This window comes from Antrostomus carolinensis, unplaced genomic scaffold, assembly GCF_000700745.2.
Source record: "Antrostomus carolinensis isolate BGI_N321 unplaced genomic scaffold, ASM70074v2 scaffold24752, whole genome shotgun sequence".
Classification (NCBI taxonomy): Eukaryota; Metazoa; Chordata; class Aves; order Caprimulgiformes; family Caprimulgidae; genus Antrostomus; species Antrostomus carolinensis.
Window position 1 is genome coordinate 15,474 of NW_010299327.1, and position 22,899 is coordinate 38,372.

The following is a 22,899-nucleotide window of genomic DNA, read 5'->3' on the forward strand; positions in this document are numbered from 1 at the left end:
GGCCAGGCTGGATGAGGCTTTGAGCAACCTGGTCTAGTGGAAGGTGTCCCTGCTGCTGGCAGGGGGGTTGGAACTGGGTGATCTTTAAGGTCCCTTCCAGTCCAAACCATTCGATGACATTGCTTGGTGCAAGAAACAAGACCATTTATCTGCTGGTGGAAAGCTACATCATCTCTGTTACCTAGATTGCTAAAAGGTTGAATGTTTGGTTAAACAGTATACTCAATATACTAAATTAAGATGACTTTTTAAAATATATATCTCACACACATGAGCAGCTGGTTAATTGTGATACTAGAATCACGATCAGACTGACACAGGGGTGGTTTTTTATGTCCCAGTTTTCAGAGTAGCAAGTGACGTGAGAACCATGTGGTTATTTGTTGGAAATTGGATATGATTGCTGACTATGAAGTTGATTTTTCTCCTTTACACTCTCACTCAAGATGTAATGTGGCAGTTTGCCAACTGTGCTTTGTGGAGAGGGTTGACATCCAGTCGCAGAAGCTGAATTCGTGCTGTTTATAGATGGTATTCTCTCGGTGATGATGGACGTGGTGTCGAGTTGAGTCAGTTAAAAACAGTTGAGGAAAAGAAAAAATGAGTTGCCCTTACACTTCCCTTCTCCTTTTTCTTTTAGTTACAGCTTCAGAAAACCCAGTATTTGCAACTGGGACAGAGTCGTGGCCAGTACTACGGTGGGTCACTGCCAAATGTGAATCAGATTGGAAACAGTGCCATGGATCTGCCCTTCCAGGTGAGTTTAATAGGCTGTTTCTTTCTTTTTCTTGCTGAATACTCTGCCTGCGTGCTGTTTTTCCCTCACAGGACACCATGAGGTGGCTGCTGGTTCAGAACATAGCACCGTGGCCTCAGCAAATCATACTGGTTTAAAAATGTTCACTCTTTTGGAATGGAACACAGTTGTGTATGGGATGTGTGGATATTTTTGTGTCATATATGTGTGGTGTTAGATATTAGTTCTCCTGTCCCCAGTTGTGATACTTCTGTGTCAAGAATATGCAGAGGCAGTGGGATTTGTTGCTCAGTGAATGTTCAGGATGGCAGTAGGGGTGGGGTTTTTTTTGTTCAGTACCAATAGAAATCTTCAGTGAAGATACTCTGTACTCAAAGCAAGGGGGTAAGCAAATAATGGAAGGTGATGTGGAAAGCTCTGGGAGATGGAGGGGTGTGGAAGAGGGTGTCCATGGCAGTGTGCATGTTCCATGGGAGTAGTGCATGGATTTTAGGAGAGGAGAAAGGGGAATGGGACACAAACCAGGATCAGAACAGTCATTTTTCTTTGGGCTGACTGAAAAGTAAATGTAGAGAGATGTACTAGATGTACTGTTTTGGTTTTTTTCTTTTCGCCTGCTATTGCCAATCCAGAGCTAATACACTATCAGCAGAAAATCAGTCTTGTAGGTGAATGTTTTGCTGTTAATAAACATATTTTAGACAGAAGATTTTCTGCAGTGGATAGGATTAGGTGATGGATAATTTTGGGACTCCTGATTTCTATAGTTAGTTGATTTAGGGTGCTCACAGTACTTAAAATTTCTCCATTAGTTTTCCTTTTTTGAGTAATAACTTTTACATTTTATCTCACAAGGATGTGGTAAGAGTTAATTTTTTTTGCAGTTTGTGGTTTTCTGATGAAGGCTGGCTTAATAAATACAGAGAAAATATTGATGACGTCCTCTGTGCATTTTGAAATACATGTAGACAGCTGAATTTGTGGAGTTTAAAAGCTTGAATCTTGTGCAAGAGGAGAAGCGAGTGTCTGTTTTAATCTGGTTGCCTTTAGGGAACACAGTGCAGAGGTTTGTAATGTGATGAAGTCCTTCGTGTTATTCCACAAACATCTGGTCTTTTCAAGATCCACTGATTTTGTCTTTAGTTTTGGGGTTTTTTTTAAGGAGGTTCATAGGTGCTGTTCTTTTTAAGCAATAATATTTCAGTATATTTCAATATTTTTGTGCTTGGTGGCTATTGATGATGGTTATTACATAGACTCTCTCAGTCCTGAAACTAACAGAGTGCTTGAAAGTGAGTATTTGAAAATTTATGAATGACTGGAGGAGGATACAGAAACAAATTGTCCTTAAACTCCAGGTTTTTATATATATTTTTTTTTCCCCACACACACAAAAACCCAAAGTTGATACAGTTCGAGGTAACAAATACAAGCAACAAAATAAACCCGTGTATTGTATCAGTGACAAATAGTTTCCAGGTTTTTCAATTTTAAGCTAAAATAGGTGAGTTGCCAAAAATAGATGAAAAAATAGGTGAATTGCCAAAAATAGATGAAAAAATAGGTGAAATTGCCAAAAGATAACTGTACGATATGGCGAGCAGGTGAAACCTGTCTGCTTGTCTCTGGTGAGAGCCTTGGTGTCTGAGAATCTTGGTTCTTTGCATTTACAGCACAACGGAACTCTGGCAGAAACCTTTGGAGCAGTTCCTGTCTCTTTGGTAAACAAGTATTTAGGTTTGTGCTAATACGTATTTAGGACTGGTGTCCTGTTTGCCCAGGTAGATACGTATTTTAGCACATGTTACACTCTTTTTTTTTCTGCTATGCACAGTATTTATTTGATTCACCTTCCCAGCTCCAAAGGAGTTTACGGTCTGTCACATAAATACAGGTTTTGCCATGCATCCCAGTTTGGAACATGCATAATAATTCCTGTACAGACTCCCTGGACTTGCTGTGATCTGTCATGTGATTTTATTTTTTTTGTTACTTATGATTTATGGGGGGATTAATTTGATGCAGATGGTGGTTTCTTTGGCACTGTCTTGGCCTGTGATTTAAGCAATCTCCGAGCATGTGCGCTTAGCCTGCATGTTAAACTCCCTTGGGAAAGGCAGAATGATGATCCAAACGCTGCTTGTCACCGGGGGCACTGACATGGAAACTGTCAGTAGGTACCACTCCTCTCTTTCCCCCTCATCCACCCTGTTTGTTTTTATTTCTGAAGGCAATGTCTTGATAAATCTTAAAGGGACACTGTTGCTTTAGAGCACTGAGCTTTTTCCTTCCTGTCTGTATTTAGCTGCTTTTTTTTATATATAGAATCATAGATTGGTTTGGGTTGGAAGGGACCTTAAAGCTCATCCAGTTCCAACCCCCCTGCCAGCAGCAGGGACACCTTCCACTAGACCAGGTTGCTCAAAGCCTCATCCAACCTGGCCGAGAACACTTCCAGGGAGGGGGCATCCACAACTTCCTTGGGCAACCTGTTCCAGTGTCTGACCACCCTCACAGTGAAGAACTTCTTCCTAATATCTAATATCTATATATAATATTTTGTAGAGTTTTGATTCTAATATCAAATCCTTGAATGCTTTTCAGGGAAGCAAAACAGTTCTAGTTCTTCATTTTCAAAATAAAATTGATGCTCAGATCTGTTCTCTTTCTTTTTAATCACAGTTGGTTACTCTAGTTAAGTATCACACGCCCTTCAGAGTTGGGGATTTTAATGAAAATGGTTTTTTGCCTGGTGTTTGATCCAGAGTAAGTTTCATGGGATGGTTGCTGAGGGAAGCCAGCCCTGTTAGAGGTGATACCCATTTTCTCAGTTGTTTGTCTTTTCTGATTTCCCTAAGCAAGCTGGGGATTCACTTGGGATCTCTGTTCCTGGAAAGCCAGAGAACAGCATTGCCCCCAAATTCCTCGCTCTGTAAATTGTAGCCCTGTGACGGAGCATGATCCATGTTTATTTGTGCCACTGTTGCACTCAAACTAGATTTTTGTTGGTTTTTTATGTGGAAGTTGTACAAAAAAAAAAGGGAAAACTTAAGAAATAATGATTTTTACATTCAGCTTTTTGTCTGTATTGGCTTCCTTTTAAATCCAGGTGAGGTCTGCATTCTGTATGCTTCAAACTGGCTTCTCCTTTTTTAGTAACATCGTGGTTGAGACCACTGACATAAGAAATTGCTTCTCCTCTTGACCTCCAAGGCATGCATGCATTTGCAAATTTTGCTGCCCCTCGGGGTAGAATTGATGTAACAACAGTACAAGGAAGAGTTTTGAGACCTTTTGTTACTGTTAAGAATGATGAATATTCACAGTTCTGTGTGGTGCCAGTTGGGTAGAACTAGATTTTTATTCAGTGTTTGCATCAGAGGTTAAACCAACATATTTTAATTGAGAATACTTAAAATTGAGATGCTGTGACTTGAGGTTTTGAAGTCTTCATACAAGAAAGTCATGCTTGCTAAGGAACTGAAGCAAAACACCTTAGTGGATGAGAGGGCAGTAAAAAGTCACTGTGCTCTCTTGCTAGTCCCATGTTGACTTAAACAATATTCTGCTGCATATAAAGTGTTGGCCCTGAAATGAGAAAATAAACACCACAGCCACTTTGCATCCATTTTTATTAACACAGATTGTGTGTGCATAGAAGGAGAGGAGACTAATATTTGCTAAATAGAAAAGAGTTTAAAATAGTAGAAAGACTCTTTTAAAAAAGTCATTACAAACAAAATATTTAAAAATAAAACGTAAAACTTTGTAGAAATAATCATTTAAACAGCTAAAAGTGGACACTTAAAAAAAAAAAAAAAAAGAAAAAAGGAAAGGAAAGGAAAGAAAAAAGATTAATTTCCAAGCCAGATGGTTTCATGGCTTGGCAGACAGGACAGTGCATTTGCCACGTGCAGCACCTGAATGGAGGAGGAAATTTTGGATTTCCAAACAGATGGTGTTGAGGGACTCAACAAAGCTGTTCACATTGGCAAGGAGTGGAAGACTGTGTAGCTTTTTTTTTTCCCCAGAGACCCATATATTGCTGTTAAAGTACGAGCAGAGGTTGACCATTTGGTACTTCCTTTCCCTACCCCCCGCAGGTATATGCTGGGAAGGGGCTTTTGAAAATGTGGAAGTCTTCCAGTTTAGCCTGGGAATTCTTCTTCCCTGTCTGTTCTCTGCCATCCTCATTCTCTGAAGTCTGTTGCTGACAAGTAAACACTCTCCAGACACCGACGCCGATAAGATTCAAAGTGGATCCGACCCACCTGGGTTCACTGTGCAACCTGAATGAAATGAGAATCGTTTAAAAACTATTCCATGCTGTAACTTTTTCTAGACAGAGGAGGAAGGAAATGGCTTTTTTTTTTCCTTTTTCTTTTAATTCTCTCAGTGTCCCCTTAAAGTAATTACACTGAAAGGAGGGGTGAAAGGAAGTGTTGAGAGAACCTGGCGTACGTTAGGCTCACTGTGCATCTTTGTCCTGCATCTCCTGCCCTTGTAGTTTAAGCTCAGCATGTTCCTTCTGGATGCATGCTGCATGCTACACCGAGGGAATGTGACCAGCAGTTGTCAGCAGGCTCCCTGCCACGCTCACGTGTGGTATTTTAGTGATACAAAGGTTGGAGAGCAGTGCTGATTTATGAGAGGGCAGGTCTAGCGTGGTCTGCCTCCGCTTGTCTCTAATCTCTTGTCTGGAAGAGCTAAGCCTTGGCAATTGCTCTCCATGGCTAATAGTGAAAATGATGTTGGAGGAAAAATATTATGTGGTTACAACTTGTCCATATCTGTTTGGAGTTTTGTTCCTTAGAATAATACAGCCTTGCATACAGTATGAGTAGGTTCTGGGCAGACTGCTCGTGCGTGTAATTTTCTGCTTATAACCTGATGTGTCTCTCTCAGACTCCTTTTCAGTCATCAGGGTTGGACACAAGCAGAACAACTCGGCATCACGGGCTGGTGGACAGAGTGTATCGTGACAGAAACCGCCTCGGCTCCCCCCATCGACGCCCTCTCTCTGTGGATAAACACGGAAGACAAATATCCTTTGGTTTATGAGCTGGCAGTGAACACACCTACCTTTTCTACAATATCACAGTTTTCAGATTTTACAGTTCCCTTTTTCCTTCCCTCCTCACCTGTCAGTGGAGTTGATTCCCATCTCCACGCAGTTAATGTCATCTGCTTTTCCTGAACTGTGATACAGTCTATAAATACTTACTATTCTGTAAAGTAAGCATTTATCTTTCTCTGTTTCTTCAGCTCTAGGTGAGGATAATGATACGTATGAAGCTGAGAGGGATTGAGATCCTTTGATGGAAAAGGCAAGGCAGTCTTGGTGAAACTTGAGTTTCCCTTCAGAACTGAGTAAATCCAAACCAGAATAATTCTTTGCAGTTCATTGTGCGTTTTATTGCGAGTTGATTCATCAGTTCAGCATTTGCCAAGCGCTGTTTCTTCTGGCCATTTGTGAAAATGAATTACCTTATTATTTCTGACTGGCTTACAATGTACTGCAATCAGACTGGCTTGATGGGGCTAAAGGGGCTGTGTGAGTGGGAGAGCGGAGGGATGATGGCTTCTCAGGGATGTGTTAGATGCTCAGAAAGGGAAAAGGAAGATGATTGTCCTGTTGCTCAAACATTACAACAGTCCAGATAATAATTTGAGTATCTTTTTAAAGTCAGTATGATCCCCATAGGGGGTCTGCTTGCCTTTCTCATGTGGGCTTAGTGGTTCTGACAGGGTGATTCAAAATTCAAATAGGCCACCTACTTAAGTGGGAATGTGGTGTTCTTCCCCTTAACTGATGGGATCACGTGGACAGTTGTCCGTACGGCACTGTGTACCTGTCACCTCCATCAGACACAAGCTGGAGAAGGTGAGTAGCACAGTCCTGTGTGTGTGTGTTAGTATTTGAACTGTGTCCTCTGATACTCCAGCACTTCCATGTGCAACAAAAGCCTTTACTGTTCCTCACAGCAGTTGGTCATCTGAATTGCCATCCCTTCCTGAATTTAGATTTTTTTTTTTCTTCTATTATGCTTATTCTTTCAGATAACTTTCAAACTTCAGGTGTGTCAGCTAACATGGTCTTTTTAAGGGTAAATCTTGCCAGGTGTTCCAAGGCATACCCCAAAACAGATGAGTTGTAAAAGAATTGGCTATTTCTAGTCTGCCCTTGCATGTGTGGAAAGGAGCACTGAGTTGCCTGTTCCTTCCCCTCGTGCTCCTGATGTTGGAGTTGCCGGGTTGCCTGAGTGGTGGCCTGTGCTCACAAGTGAAGGACAGCTCATCATGAGGGGTGTGTTGGCTGTAGAGGTTTCCGTCTCCACAACACCCACACGTCCTGAACCAGTCACTTTCCCTCCCTGTGAAACAGGGATGGTTTCTTTTCAAAGACCAGTATAACCCAAGTGTGTATAAGCAGCTTTCAATTTAAAAATTACATTATTTGGTCATATAGAATCTTAACAAAGCATATAAAATTATTTGCTAGCTACAGTAACCAATTTATCCCATATTCCTCTTAATCCATTATTGAAACAATTGCTCTTCAAACTTGAACTAATTTAGTCCATGAATTAATTGTTTCACAAGGAAATTGTGCCTGGTATATGCCATATATAGATTTCAGGTTTTTAATGCAGAATATTCAAGTTTTACTGAGTTGGTTACCTTCATCTCAGATTAAGCATTCTTTTATTTAGAGAAACTGATAATAAAAATGGTTTTTTTGGCCTTCCTTTTAGGACAAATTCCGATTCTGCCTTGCACCAGAGTACTATGACTCCAGCTCAACAAGAATCCTTTTCAGGAGGGTCACAGGACATGCAGCAGAAAAGAGGTAAACAGAGAAAAACAGGGAAAATATTTGTAACCTTCAAAGAATTGTACTTCAGATTATATGCCCGTGTATTGGTGTTGATCTGTGTCTATGCATACGAGTATTTACGTGTTCACTTACACAGGAATCGGAACAAAGGAAGATATTTACTCTTCTGGGTACTGAAATGCAGAAAAGGTGACACAAAGCTAAGATAGAATATTTTCCTGAGCCTGGTATTTTGTGATTCTAAGACCCTGCCCTATGGGGAAAAGTAATCTGAGCTTGTGGGGCTCTGGTGACTGCTCTACTAGAGCTTTGCGGTTTGTAGTAAGTTCTAGACACGTGTAGTGATCACCCACATTTCATGGTCAGTGATACAATATCTCACAGTGACAAGACTTCATGTAGTTTTTATTTACAGGGTCACAATCACTGGTGAGTGTGTGCTCAGAGGCAGCACTTACAAACAGTCCTCCCTGGTGACATTTCCAGTTAGAAGCTGGAGCAGCGCAGACCTCTGGCACTAACAATTCTGGTGCCCTCTGCTGTCAGTTCAAGAAACACATTAAAAGTTCTTAAATCTGTGCAGAGAAATTTAATCCTTCAACAACCACACTGAGACAGGTGAATGAACAACCCTCAGACACGTGTGCGCTGCACTGCAACTCTTCTGGATATTTCTAGAGCTGTAAAACATTAAATAATGATCATCTTAAACAGAATTGCATAAATACGGATTCATAGTCATCAGCGTGAAAGGTTTCTGTTGACACATCTCTCTGGGCTTTCTTTCAATGTTTCTTTGTCACCTTCCTATTAAAATGATGAAACTGTAGATTGTTTTGAACAAACAAATGTGCTTGGAATATGGAGAAGTAACAGCTTTATAGTGTTTCTTTATTCCAGGGAAGATGGTTTGGAATTTTCTCCCCTGGAATTGTCCTGTTGGCCACCCATTCAATGTAGCAGGTGTACATGACTTGGGAAAAATGCAGAAGATTGGACAAACTAGGGCCCAAGATACACTCTTCCATTTAGATCTAAGCAGACTAAATTGGAAGCCCCAATTTTTTAAAGTATTATTTGTGGGTTTGGGGTTTTTTTGAAGCTGATAATGTCTCCTTGCTAATTAAATACAATTTTAGTCTCTTTTGGTGTTCATTTTTTAAAAAAAATTGTCTCATAACAGTAGAGCACTACTGTTTCCTATTCTTTGATAATAGTTTACTTAAGAGTTTTCAAATAGTTAAACTTCCAATCTGAAAATTTCTTATTGAGAAGCTTAATATTATGATATGATTCCTTTTGTTCTCGTTTTTTAGTTTTATTACTGACTGTCCCTGGAATGGAGGAAACCACCTCTGAGGCAGACAAAACCCTCTCTAAGCAAGGATGGGACACTAAAAAGGTAAGGATCTCACATTTCAAAGTGTAGAAATCTTATTTTCTAAACATATTTAGGTAAATTAATCCATTAAATATTGTCAACCAAAACAAACTAGTTGCAGAGATTAGAGATTAAATGTTATATTTAGCAACAAATCACTAAATATTAGATCAGAAAGGCACTTTATATGTGTGTGTGCATGCACATGTTTGATTATATCAGGAGAAACTCTTTAAATTTGAACCTTGATGGGCCAATAAAGCAATAAAGGTGACAAATACCTTCTAAGAGCTTCACAGAGCTCTTGTGCAGAAGAATAGCTTTTAAATTAAATAAAACTTCCTAGCTGAAATTGATCCTAAGCATTAATCTCTGTCCCTATCTTTGCCTTTAAAAATGTCTTCCTTCTGTTTTAGACTGGGTCATCAAGACCTAAATCATGTGAAGTTCCAGGAATCAAGTAAGTTTTGAGCAATTTTTTTTTTCCCCCAAGAACATTGAGATCTTTAAGAATGTTGTATATTGAATATCCTCTTGCTTTTGAGTTTTCTGAAAAGCCCTTAGACATTACAACACTGCAATAGATACAAGACAAGCCAGAACCTCTGAGTGACCCATTGGCTGTTACATCTCTGGTTTATCAGAAATACAATATATAGTTCTGTATAAGGCACCTTCCTTTTTTAAAAAGATTTTATAAAGATCTGTCCAGGCTGAAATTTAAATTGAGAGGTGTCTTTTTCTTTTTCTTTCTTCTTTTTTTTTTTTTTCCTTTCTCCCTTATTTAGCATCTTTCCATCAGCTGACCAGGAAAACACTACAACACTGATTCCTGCTACGCATAACACAGGTGGCTCCCTGCCAGACCTGACAAACATCCATTTCCCTTCCCCTCTCCCAACACCGTTAGATCCTGAGGAATCCACATTCCCAGCCCTGAGTAGCTCCAATAGTACCGGAAATCTTGCTGCCAATCTGACTCACTTGGGCATCAGCACTGCCAATCAGGGTAAGATCATAACTCTGAGGTGTTTTTACCAGATTGTCCATAATATGTCACTTTGTCTGAAGTTCTGGCAGTTGCATTTGCTGAATGTTACTGTTTTGTCTGAGAGGTAATTGCGCTTCGCTGTTGATTGATGGTTCTTTGTAAACAAGTTTTATCAAGCCATTTCTGTGTGAAAAAGTGAGAAAACTGTATTTGGTTATATGACTTGCAAATTATCTTTCATTTTTCTTACATTCTTGGTGCCCAAATCTGCTTTTCTTGTTTAATTTATATATAAAACTACAGGAGAGAGGAGCATCCAAATCATGCCTCCCTTGTCACTCGTTGTACTTAACCCCGACAGCACTTGTGTTATGGAAATATCTTAATAGGACTTTTGTTTTCATTCCTTTAGAGTGGTTTTGTTTTTCTCAGTGTGAGGATTCTTTTGGAGAGAGAACATTGCTTTCTTCATCTAAAGCAAATTTTCTCTTTTGAGCAGTCAAGAATCACATGGAACCTTTACAAAGTGTGCTAGTTTTTGTCAGTTTGCTTAAGTTTCGAAAATATCCTGTATATTTAGGCTACATAATATAGCAGGGATGTGGGAAATAATACCAAGCGTGCCCCTTAATATCTCCCAGCTCTCACTGTGGTGCTTTGCTGTTGAAATTGTTGCCTTCCTAGCAGTGTAGTTTTTGTTGCAAGTTCTTCTCGAGTGCTGTTGCTGTTTGAGCTGTTCAGCACGGTGAGTCTGAGTTGTGTTTGTTAGGGTTTTGGGATTTTGGCAATACTGATAATTTTATTTTAAAAAAACCCAAAACAAAACACACACACGCAAAAAAAAAATAACAAACCCCAAAACCACCAACAAACATCATTTGCTATGCTGGCAATTACTGATCACTTGATAATTTCAGGATTAAATTTGACTTTATAGACAAACAGCCTAACCCAGTGATTATTTTTGAGGTAATTTCACTGGGTCATACTCAAATAGTTGTGAAGAGGGTTGCATTTTTTTATTGTCACTGACAATTGCAGTCAGTTGATTCCTAGAATAGAAATAAGGCGCTCTATCCAAAAATACAAATATATTTCCTGTGTTGGGCAGGATTCCTTTACCCACTTAAAAATCCTCTCATCTATTAGGAAAAGGAAATAATTCTAATCAGGTTAATGCAGTGTTATGTCTGAGCAGTTATATTTAAGAACAAAGCAAGGAGGTGCTTTAACCATTTGAGTACAGAGCAGGTCAGCAGCTTTCAGCATCCTTTCACAAGTTTTCTGGTCTCAAAAGAGACTCTGCAATGTTTCAGAGATGGGCTGTCAGTTTTTGTACACAGAGCTATTGTGTGTATAAAAAAAGACACTACTTGCATGAAGTTAGGTCAGACTGGGTTGCTAATTTTTTTGCCATACCTGTAATTAGCAAAGTAAACGGTCTAAAACCAAACCAGTAAGTGTCTAATTGCTTTGAAAACATTTCCTGATCTATCAAAGACGTACCCAATTAAAAAGATAAGCTCTTTGATGATTCTCCTGCTTCTCTTTGGAGACTATCCCATAGTTTAATCATTGGCATGGTCAGTGTTTGATGCTTTTTTAACTGATTTTTTTCCCAAACCCTCCTTGCCTCTCTTTATCTTCCAGCTCTTGAGAACATAAATGCTTTTGAACCTTTTGCAGGAGCTCTGTGCTTTGCACGGGCCTGTCCTCAGCAGCCCCAAGAAAAGGTGGGAAAACAAACACCTGTCAGGTTACAGAGAACCAGCAGCAATTTCAGACAACACATTTGTACATTTGAGTTTGTCAGTTCGCTGACATGTTCCGTGAGACGGTGTTGATTTTGAAAACATCGCAGGGGAAGCCAGGCAGTCTTCAGAATCCGCGTGGTTTGAGCCAGTTTGCCTGCTGGCTCCTTGGCAGCCTGGACTTCCTGGCTCCCTGGCAGCCTGCCTGGAAGCCTTGAACATTTGCCAAGTGCCTAGGAGCTCTCAGGATCTTGTGAATTCCTCCTTTCTGGCAGCTCTAGAAGAACAGCTCTCTAGCTAGATTGTCCTGAAATCACTTTCCAGGGTGTTTCGATTCCTCTAGGGTGAGGCAGAAAATAGGAGAGGTTTCAAAACTTCCAGACTTTTGTTGTGTGTTTGAACAATATTACAATACTTGGATTGTTTATCCCTACCCCCTGCTAGGTCGTGGCTCTTGAGAGTGTGAAGGATATTTCCTGCCTTCCTGTGCACTGGTAGGCCAGTAAAAATGGAGTACTTCCTGTGTAACCAGTTTTTCTTCTGCATTTTCCATTAAATAGGTGTTTGCTTTTATAACATTGTAAGTGCCCGCTGATTAGTCTTGTTACATGATCTGTTATCTTCTTTCCTGAAGTTTGAGCCCTTGCAAATAGAGCAGAATGTGCTTTTCCTGGGTTCAGTGCCCGGGAGGAGCACGAGAACCATACCCATGGTTTCTGGAAAGCACTGAAGCTGCTCTGCCTGTCTCAATTCACATCAGTGTCTGCTCACAAACCTGAACAACCGTGACTGGTTTTGGTCCAGAATAAACCACAGGGATCTTCCTCTCATCTTCCTGATCCTCTTCAGCTTGACAAAATTAATTGCAAAGTAGCTAACGAGTTTCAGCCTGATTGGCCGAGGCCCATTCAGCACTTTGCATTAAGTGGTTGTCCACTTACACCAGTCATTTTTCATCGTTTAGGTAATTACCAACATAGAAATATCAATAAACCATTGCTCTGTTCCCTTTTAAGCTGGTTTTTCCTTCCTGCAGGAATGACGACGACGCCAGCCCCTTCCCAGCAGCACCGCCAGCCGGCTGTCAGCCCTCTCTCCTTGAGTGCAGACTCGAGGCGACCACAGTCACAGCAAATGTCTCCTACGCTTTCCCCCTTGTCACCAATCACTCAGGTAGGACTTGACTTGGAGAATGAATGTTTTTAAAATCACAGGTGAATTGTTTTGCTCTACCTAGGGAGACACTGGCTGTAACTTCATCTCTTTTGTTCTGTAATTTTCTTCTTTAAATGTCTTCGTTAATTCAGAGCCTTAAGAGGAGAGAGATTTGTAAAGGGGACAGGTTTTACTTTTGCTTTTTTAGAACCGTGGTAAAAAACATCTTTTAGGGCAGTTTGCAGTAATGATATTGTCCCAAAGATAGTTGTGAAATTTGAAAGACATTTCCCTAGTTCATCAGAGAAGCTCAATTAGCTTTTTTTAATTGGTTCCATAAGTGTGACTCTGTGACTACCTGGATTGTCAATTCTGGACATTCAACTGGGCTTTTAGAGTATTTGTTTTTTGTACGTTTGAGGTGATATTAAGTCTTTTGAAACATGTTCTTGACTGTTTCTTGAACCTTCAGGTAACATTGTTTCAAGTGCAAGATGAGGTTGACTTAGTACAGTTTGCTTTGTGTGAAACTTGATGTGCTTGAAAATGAAGGGAGTTTACCTGCCAGCGTGGATGATTTTAATCCTTCTTTTTAAGGCCGTGGCTATGGATGCATTGTCTCTGGAGCAGCAGCTTCCCCCATATCCGTTTTTTAACCAGACAACTTCCCAACAACAGCAGCAGACCCAAGTGGCAAGTACCCTGCCTCAGAATACTCCTTTAATGCAGACCTCTGGTCTACAGCGAGGAACACAGCTCCCCCCACTCTCCGTCACGGTACCTTCTACCATCCCACAGTCACCTCCGGGTAACCAGACCCAACCGTCAATGGGAATAGACATCAACTCGGTAAGCTTGGGCACAGCTGGAAGGGAGAGAGCTTTCCTTTGGAAAATCTGGTAGTGTACAGCGTAGTGTCACCAGTCCAAGCTGGACAGCCCTTGTAATAACTCCACTTTTAGGCAGAGTGTGAAGTAGACTTAGAATGCTTGTGGTTAAATCCACATTTAAATGCTTTCTAGAAGGAAAAAATGGTTTTAATGGGTGTTTAGGGTGGCTGTGTTTTCATAAAACAGTGTCCCTCACCAGTCCACATTTGATCAGAGCTGCTGAAATATACCAGCATTTATTTCATACCTTCCTGCTGCCGTTGCATTGATACATTCTCAGGCTGTTAAATGTAACGTGCCCCCAACACACTGTATGTTCTACAGTGTGGAGGACTTACCAGAACTTTGGTAGGAACCTGCTAACAAGCATTTTCCAAAAGTTGGAGAGAACCAGGTATTTTTTACACTTCCTACATTTAGAACCCTTTCATTTGAAGGAATTTGAGAGCATACATTATTATCTTCAAAAATGAGATTCCTGGCTGCCTTCAGATGCCCAGAAGAAACGGAGTGTGTACCCACACACAGCAATGGTTTATGGGCACATATCTTTTTTTTTGCTTGTTTTCCCATGGTCTGTTATGAAATATTGTGTCTCTCTGCATCTGAAAACCTAAAATGCAGGTCGAGATCAGGGTTTCAGGCTAGCTAGGGAAGAATTTCACAGCTTGTTCTCTGCTCATTCTGCCCTGCTGTGTGGGATCTTGGTGTCCGACCTGTTGTGTCCTCCTGGCAGTGTTGTACTGACAGTGACTGGTTTGAGAATGAGAAGAAATCATTCTCTATTGATCTAGCACTTGATCGTGGGTTGCATTTGTGGATGAAATTTTTAACAGTTTGTGCTGTTTTTTTCTTGGAAAAAAAACTGCTTTCCTTTAGGATTGGAAGAGAAAGAGGGAAGGACAAATCCCGTGGTGGAAAGGATACCGACCCATGTTTTGGACTCAAAATGTGTCCAAATGTTTTAATTCTAATACATAACTACCAGTACAGATAATTCTGATTTTTATTCTTTGCTTTCTGTCTTGCTTTCCTCATCCTCAACTTCTTTATGACCTTAACTTTTAGGGTGCTGTGCTTATCTTTTAAAGCAACTAAAATAATACAAAAATAAACTTAAATTTAAAGCCAGTTTATCCAAAAACCCTTCGAGCTGCGTTACAGTCTCACTGACAACTTTTACACAGTTTTTGTAAAGCAGGATTGACATTCATTTTGCTGTAATTTGAATGTCTGTTTAAAGTAACAATGCCTAGCAGAAAGGGTTAAAGATATTTTCTTGAGATTTACAGAATTTGGTGTCAGAAAGCATTGGTAGGACAGTGTTCTTCTCCACTGCAAAACTGTCTGATTAAATTACTCCTTTTCCTAGAAGTACTGGATTGCAGGTTTTCCTCAATCATCTGTTAATTTCTAAAGGAAGTATAATGAGAAGAGCTGTACTTACTATTTATGTTAATTAGTGCAACATCCTATTTGGATACCATTAAGATTATTAATTTGTTCAAATGCAGGGTTCTTTACAGCTAAAAAAAAAAAAAAAAGGTAAATCTTTGCAAATGTGTTCACAAGATGGCTGAGAACAATGTAAATATAACTGCTAAAAACCTGTGAAACAGTGTGAATTCTCAGACAAAGTCTGTTCCATCTCCTGGGGTAAAATGCAGCTTTGAGGAGGATTTCAGATTTCAGTCTGCGTGGTTATACACTTCAAATCTTGATAACACACCCAGGCTGTTTAGGACCAGGCGGAGTCATACGAGGAGGATTTCCAGGGCAGTGTAAACACAGGTTAAGAATGTGTGGGGATGGTAGTTAAATTGAAGAGTAAAGTACATTATTGTTGAGTTATTCCCAGCTTTCAAGACTTCTTTTCCCTAAATTGCTGGTGGACCAGATTTTTTTGTTTGTTTTAATTGAGCATAACTGAGAAGAGGGAGAAAATATTTCAGGTTTTGGTTGTACAACAGCAGCGTTCTGCTCTCAGCCCTTCAGTCAGACAAGCCCGTGCCACGCTGATACCTTAACTCTCTCCTTTTTATGGCATTGTTCACAGTAACCCTGTCTTCATACATAGCCAAGAATTGCTGAAGAGGATGGTTCCTCGAGCTGTGTACACCAGAAGTTTATAATTTTCCAACCTTCCATCAATCCCATGGTCTTTAATTCTGTGTTGTTCTGTAGGCTTCACTCCAGCAGTACCGCAGTAATGCTGGATCCCCAGCCAACCAGTCTCCCACCTCTCCTGTCTCCAATCAAGGCTTCTCTCCTGGCAGCTCCCCTCAAGTAAGGGACTCTGTGCTTCCACAGGCCTTGCTTCTTGTGTTTGTTTTTAGTTGAGTCTCTCCATTACTGACCCATAGTTGTCTCACTGTAACTGTCTGTGCCTCATGCATTACTGATGTCTCATCTTGTTTGCAGTTTCATTCAGTTCCAGAGTTTTTCAATAGCTGGTGAATTGCCTTTTGATTGATCAAAGTGACTATTTGAACTCTATTAAAACTCAGTTATTTCTTTGGGGTCTACCATGGACACAACCTCCAGGTACACCCCTTCCAATTAGCAATATCACGTAGGAGCTGATGGATAAGGTTGGGAGGGCAGGAGAGTAAGAGAGAGAGAGAGAGAGGGAAACTTAAGTGCCTTCTGCAGCAGGATAACTCCTGTGGCACTAAATAACCACTCGTGTGGCCAAATCCATTTACATCAGGACCTTTTTTTTTATGTGGGAATGTACACTTTGAACAAAAACACTGGAGAAAATGCTCTTAAAATTAGTAGCTGTATCTTGTGGCTTGCAAGTAGCAGGTTAGTAAACACGCTTTCTTGCATGCTAGCTGGTGTTTCTTCCCGTGTATGTATCTACTCATACATCCACATGTCCTATATGCAAGTCATAGCTTGGGGTGTGTGTGTAATCCTATGAAAGAGAATTTTTCTCTGCCAGCAGCAAGACAGTTAAAAACAAAGCAGCCTTTAGAGATGCCCCTAAAGTATAAGGGAGTGAGTGCATTTTCAGTACAGAAAGAATCTGATGCTGCTCAGATAGCTCCCTATGGCTGCCCTGTTCCTAAATCCCACCTGTAGAAACAAGATGCAGGAAATTCTTCCCAGAGCATCACAGTCTGAAAATACATTTTCTGTTTCATCGTTTAACGTTCAAGGCTGTAAGGAAGATCCTATCTAAATAAGTGCTGCCCCTTCATGGTTCCAAAGCAGAAGCTTCGTCTCTCCTTGCCATTAGCCAGAGACAGGTCACTGGTAAGCTCAGCAATAGATTCGAGTGTCAGGACTGTCTGGATTTTCTTAACCCTTGCTGAATTGCTTCTTAACTTCTCTCTCTTCTGCCTGCTTCTGCCAGTTCTGCTGTGTTCTGTGTGTGGCTCAAAGAAAACCTGTTCCTCTAGGCTGTCACGTAGAGCAGAGCTGTTGCCAGTCTTGCTGCAGATTCTCAGGTCCGGTTCTCACTGGGGCAGCGTATCCGATTTTGATTTTTGCGTTGATTTTCTTTCCCCCTTGATTTCTCAAGAACTCTTTCTTGGGTGTTTTGCCTCTGGTCAGTCCAAAGTACTGAAGTGCAGCAAGCTCTCCCCAGGGCAGCACACACTGGACTATATTTTTTCCCTGCTGGGCCTGTTTTATCCTGTAAATTCTTGCTTAGGTTTTGCTGTTTTCAAGTTAAGTGGGACACCGTAACTCTGTGTGAAAGGAAGAGGGTTTATCAATGCACTTTGCTTTAGTATTGGCCTCTTAAAAATACGCACATAATTCTTTATTTTTGCTAAATTAAAAATGAGACAGCTTTCCTGCTCCCATCAGTGAACCAAAAGCTGACAGTGGCGAGCGAGCTGTGGCGGTGGCGGTTGCAAATACGAAGCGTAGAGAGAGAGAGAGAGAGAGAGAAGCAACAGGGGGAAGAAAAAACAATTTGGAAGCAAAATTTGAGTTGGTTGTGATTATGGGGGCAGTTCCCAAATAGCAGGGTCTGTGAGACTGTCAATAATCTGCCAAGAGGAAAGGCAGATTGGTTCCAACAGCAGAACGTGCCCGTTGTGGAACAGTCTGGCACTGGCTGACAAAGTAGGTGTGACCGGGTAGGCGGCCTCCACTTGCTCCCGTTTTCACTGATTAATTTTAGGTCAAATCTTTCTGCAACGTATCACTGTGACGAGTGACATGCTCTAAAAATAGAAAAGCTGTGGTTTTGATTTTTATCACGTACGGTTCATTCACCAGAAGTTATTTTTCATCTTTCCCACATCTCCAAATCTTATTTGCTCTCGTGTTTTTAGTTGTGTGTTCGTTACACGAAGGTCTTTCCTGTTCAAACACAAATTGAAAAGCTCTGCTCGTAGTTCTCAGCTTTGTGTTTGCATGGCTTTTCATTGACAATGGCTTGTTTATTACTACTTTGCTTTTCTCCTCTAACACCTGGCACACTGTTCCAATTAGATAGAAATCTGCTTATTTTTTTGAGTAGAATGGCTGTATACTGGATAATATGGTATGTATTTTTAGATTAATAATTTAAGCCAGGGGTTTTGTGGTTTGGGGCTTTTTTCTTTTTTTTTTCTTCTCCTTGCAGTCACCACATCATTAACCCAAGAAGATGTACTGTTGACAAAACAGACCTCATCTAGTGTTTCTGGAGGAGATTGGTGTTAGCAAGATGTTTTTCCCAGAGTTGTCGATAAATTATTTTAGGACTCTGAAGTGTTGAAGTAATGACATTTCCAGTTGATTTCCTTTGGGAGTTTCAGTGCTTACAGATGTAAGAACCACTGTACTTCAGAGCTGAGGAATAAATACGGGCTTGTATGTTTTGTTAGGAGTTCCTAAAGAGACTTGCACAAATACATTTTGGTCTCCTGTTTATTATTTTTCATGTTGCCCAAACTTTTTAGGATGGGAACAATGCTGAGTGGAATGCAAAGATTTCAGGTTTTGCCCTGCTTCTGAAAAGCTTCTGTAAAAATGAAATGTCAGAAGTTAAAGCTAAAAAGAAAAAACCCAAAACCTTGATTCTCTTTGGAGCTCTTGAATTACAATTGTATTTCTAGTGCCAGTCCAAACCTGCTTTGATTCACCTCGAGTGTGTGACATCCTGAAATGCAGATTTTTCATTAGAAATTGTTCTAAAACATCCCACAGTTCTGAAGCCATGCCTGCCACTTCAGATGGGAACCGTTTCCTCGTGGTAGAGTTAAGCTTGGCTGGTCTTGATCTGCTTGCTTGCATTAGCTCTACGCTCTGACTCCATTTAAAAATGATGTATATAAAACTAAAATAGTAGCACATGTAACAGGTCAGATAACGTGGAATTTAAGTAGTTGAGCAAAGTTTGACTGGGCAGCAAGATAGCAGTGGTTTAAAGAAAAGTCTGGGGTTTTTAATTTAAGTAGTGCTTTGCTTTTTCTCTGTATCAGATGTGATATGGCTTTTGCTCGTGATGTTTGATACCTTCCTCACAGCCCTGTCTCACACCAGGGGTAGAGCAGCCACCGTAGTTTTGAGGACCAGATGATAAATTGGAAGACTGGTTCCAGTTACAACCATTTCCCATTTTTACCTGGTTCTAAGGCGGGCGCTGAGTGGGGTGTTAAGCTGCAAAGATGTCGTTATGGTTCTGTGGTCATTGCTGTGACGGGTCATAAATGCCCAGGAAAGTGAATCAAAGGCTTATTTTTGTCCATGAAAGTTTATTCTTGCTCAGGCTTTATTTAATCAGTCTTAAGAACGAGCTGAATTCATTTAGTTCAGACATTTCTTACTGGGAAGTTGTGGTTCTGATCTTCTCTGACGACGATTGTCCGCTGCCTTTCTGACTCCGCCAGTATCGGGTTTGAAATGCGGCACCGTGGAGGTCCATTGACTCATGTTTCCAGCCTCCTGACATCCAGCAGTGCTGTTCTGCAGCACATTTCTCTCTTCTCCAAGTGCATTCCGATCATCCCCTCACCTTCACGTGCAGCCACTGGGATCTGCTCTGCAGAGATGCTCCTGGATCAAACAGGATCCGCTCAGCCAGGAGGTTTGCAGCACGCGCAGCGTGTGCTGAACTTCCAGCCACCTTCCTCCACCGAGTCCTCTTCTCACTTGATGAATTCCTCCCTTGATGCCACATTTATCCCAAAGTATCTGTATAATGTGATAGCTGAGGATTCTGGCTGAAGGTGGGAAGGTTTTTGTTTGTAAGAATATATTGTTACTGCTTTCCTGATACTCCCCCCTCATGGAGGTTTGGGGCAATTTAGGGTTGTTTTTAATACAAGACTTCCATTCTTTTCCTTGCATGCAACCTGCAAATAAGCTCCTACTGATGTAAGAAAGAGAATGTTTAAAATGTGATATTTACTGAAATTTTTATGTTCACTGTTGTGAACATCATCCCGTGGTTTTTGAGTATCTTCATCGTTGGCTGTGTCCAGTGCTGTCACCTGCGGTGGCTGGTGCAACTCTCTCCTGGTATTTCCTTTTGCTTAATTTCATACACTGCTTAGGTGTCTACAGAGAAAATTTGTAGCCTTCCTCTTTTAAAGCTGGAAAATGCAAGGTATTGAATTATTTTCAAGATGGATACAGATTCAAGTTGTCTTTTATAGACACCATTTTTTACAGAGGCTCTTTGTCAGGGGATTTTTAATTTATTTTATTTTTTTTACCTGGAGTATCAGAATTTGTGTCAGTTTTAATTAAGAAGTGATCTCCTAGTGATTTCTTTTATATCTGGCAATTCTTTAGGACAGTACTGAATAGTATTAAAATGTTGACCTCAAATTCTTGGTCACCTTTAGATCACAGAATCACACACACAGAATCATAGTGGTTGGAAAAGACCTTTAAGATCATTGAATCCAACCATAAACCCAACACTACCAATTCCACCTCTAAACCATGTCCCTCAGCACCTCGTCTACCTGTCTGCTAAATCCCACCAGGGAAGGTGACTCCACCACCTCCCTGGGCCGCCTGTTCCAGTGCCTGGCTGCCCTTGGGGCGGAGAAGTTAAATGATGGAGAATAACTGATAAACACTTGTTGTGCTGGAAGGGACAGTACAATGATAGCAAGGCTGAGGAATTCCTCCTTCGAACTGCTGATAACATGCTTTACCAGGCTTTCTCCTTAAGTTTTCTGATCTGCAGCTAAAGTGAAATGACTTTAAAATGGCAGGTTTTTATTTTGGCACCTCGTAGCCTGAGCGAAGCCGGCTGTTCCGTGAGCAGGAGGCTGCAGGGACGGTGAGTTCCTCACCACCTGCGTGCTGGCGATCGGCTTCCCGTTGCATTTTGTTTTCAACTTGCCTTTTCCTTCTGTGTGGGGTTTGTCTTTTCACTCCAAAAAAAAGAAAAAGTTCACCAAAAAACCCAAGCTGAAGTTGCAGATTTTCTTTCTCGTGTTCCCCGGCGCGCTCGTCTGTTCTCATCAGTCAGAAGTTTCACGTGTCGTGCGTCCTCCGTCAGGAAAGTTTGTTTGGTTTAATTGTGTTTTTTGTGCTTACAAAAGGAAGCACAAATCCTTCACGTGGAAGGATTTTGTGTCTTGGAGGGAAATACTGACTATTTTCTGAATTTGCTGGTGGTTAGTGGTTGTTAATCCCAAAGGGCACTGCTAACTAACTTGGAGGAGAACCGGTCGGAAGGCTCGAGTCACTCGCACGCCGTGGGTACGTCTGTTTGTGAGATTTTTGCACCATAAAGACTCTGTTTTGTTTTCAGCATTCTTCCATTCTGGGGAGTGTATTTGGTGACTCCTATTATGATCAGCAGATGACAGCTAGGCAGGCTAATGCCCTATCCCATCAGGTGAGCAAATTCATCTCCGATTTTCAGCTATATTTCGGCCACTTTCAGCTTTAAAATAAATATAGATCAACTTCTGATTCTTTTCTGTGAAATCCCACTTTGTCCATATAGTTTTACTGCTGTTATTTTTAGTTTGCAGTACTCAGGGATTTCTTTTCTTTTCTTTTTTGTCTTTTTTCCCTCTCCACTCTTCCTTCCCTTTCCTCCCTCTTAGCCATTGTAGCAGATGCTTTTAAAGGTGTTCTGCCAAGTTGATTGGATTAAAAATAATGTAAATAAATTATTTAAAAACCACATTTCTGGCCATAGTTGCATTTGGGAAGGATTCACTTGTAGGTGGTAACAATATTGACTCCTGAATTTGTCAAACAACTCGTGCATGGTACCAAAACCCAGTGAGCTGACCCATAGCTTTGGTTTGGCCAACCAGTGCATTGCTTCATTCAACTGTGAAATAGCTTCTGAGAAGCGATGCTCGATGGGCAGATACCTGAGTTAACAGCATGAATTATGGGGTTTGGTTTTTTTTTACTTTGTTTTAAAGCTGCCTTTTCTTTTGTTCTTCTAATATCCAAAGCAACCATTTTATTTCTGCATCCATCCTCTCCTCATTTCCCCTGCACTCTGAATTTGGCAGTAAACTCTTCTGGAAAGTTAAATGAAAATATGACCATGTTTTGATCAACGAAACCGAAAGATGAATTTGTTTGCCTGTCTCATTCAACATTACTTCCCGTGCTTGAACTTTGTAAGTTGTTTTACTGTATTTCCTGATGATTTAGAAGTAATAATTCCTTTTATTACCTTGATCTTCAGCTTGAACAGTTTAATATGATAGAAAACGCCATTAGTTCCAACAGCCTGTACAGCCCCTGTTCCACCCTTAACTACTCCCAGGCAGCCATGATGGGACTCACCGGCAGTCATGGCAGCTTGCAGGACTCGCAGCAGCTCAATTACTCCAGCCACGGAAACATCCCCAACATCATTCTTACAGGTAAGAACATCATCACAGATTTCACCCACCAGTAAAACCATCCCGGTGGTGTCGGTGTTTCTCTTCATTGTGCAATGTTAGAACTCAGCCAAGGAAGGAAAAGGGTGTTGTTGCCTTTGAAGGTTTTGTTTCACCTGGTGTAAATGTTTGTGTTCCTGGTCTGGTGTGTCCATAGAGTCACACAGAATTGCCTGGATTGGAAAAGCCCTTTAAGATCATAGAATCATAGAATGGTTTGGGTTGGAAGGGACCTTAAAGCTCATCCAGTTCCAACCCCCCTGCCATCAGCAGGGACACCTTCCACTAGACCAGGTTGCTCAAAGCCTCAGCCAACC

The 22,899-nt window shown here is 40.9% G+C and overlaps 1 protein-coding gene across 1 annotated transcript; it reads left to right on the forward strand.

Annotated features, from left to right (window-relative positions):
- Positions 1 to 646: 646 nt before the first annotated feature.
- On the forward strand, positions 647 to 22,564 carry CRTC1 (CREB regulated transcription coactivator 1; the record flags this gene model as incomplete). The annotated part of the gene is made up of 13 exons (XM_010162771.2): positions 647 to 757; positions 2,431 to 2,478; positions 5,663 to 5,800; positions 6,580 to 6,641; positions 7,513 to 7,607; positions 8,912 to 8,997; positions 9,393 to 9,436; positions 9,765 to 9,985; positions 12,755 to 12,891; positions 13,471 to 13,722; positions 15,948 to 16,049; positions 21,481 to 21,567; positions 22,384 to 22,564. Coding segments are annotated over exons 1-13 (1,471 nt in total), but the record flags the coding sequence as incomplete, so codon positions are not given.
- Between the last annotated feature and the right edge of the window lie 335 nt (positions 22,565 to 22,899).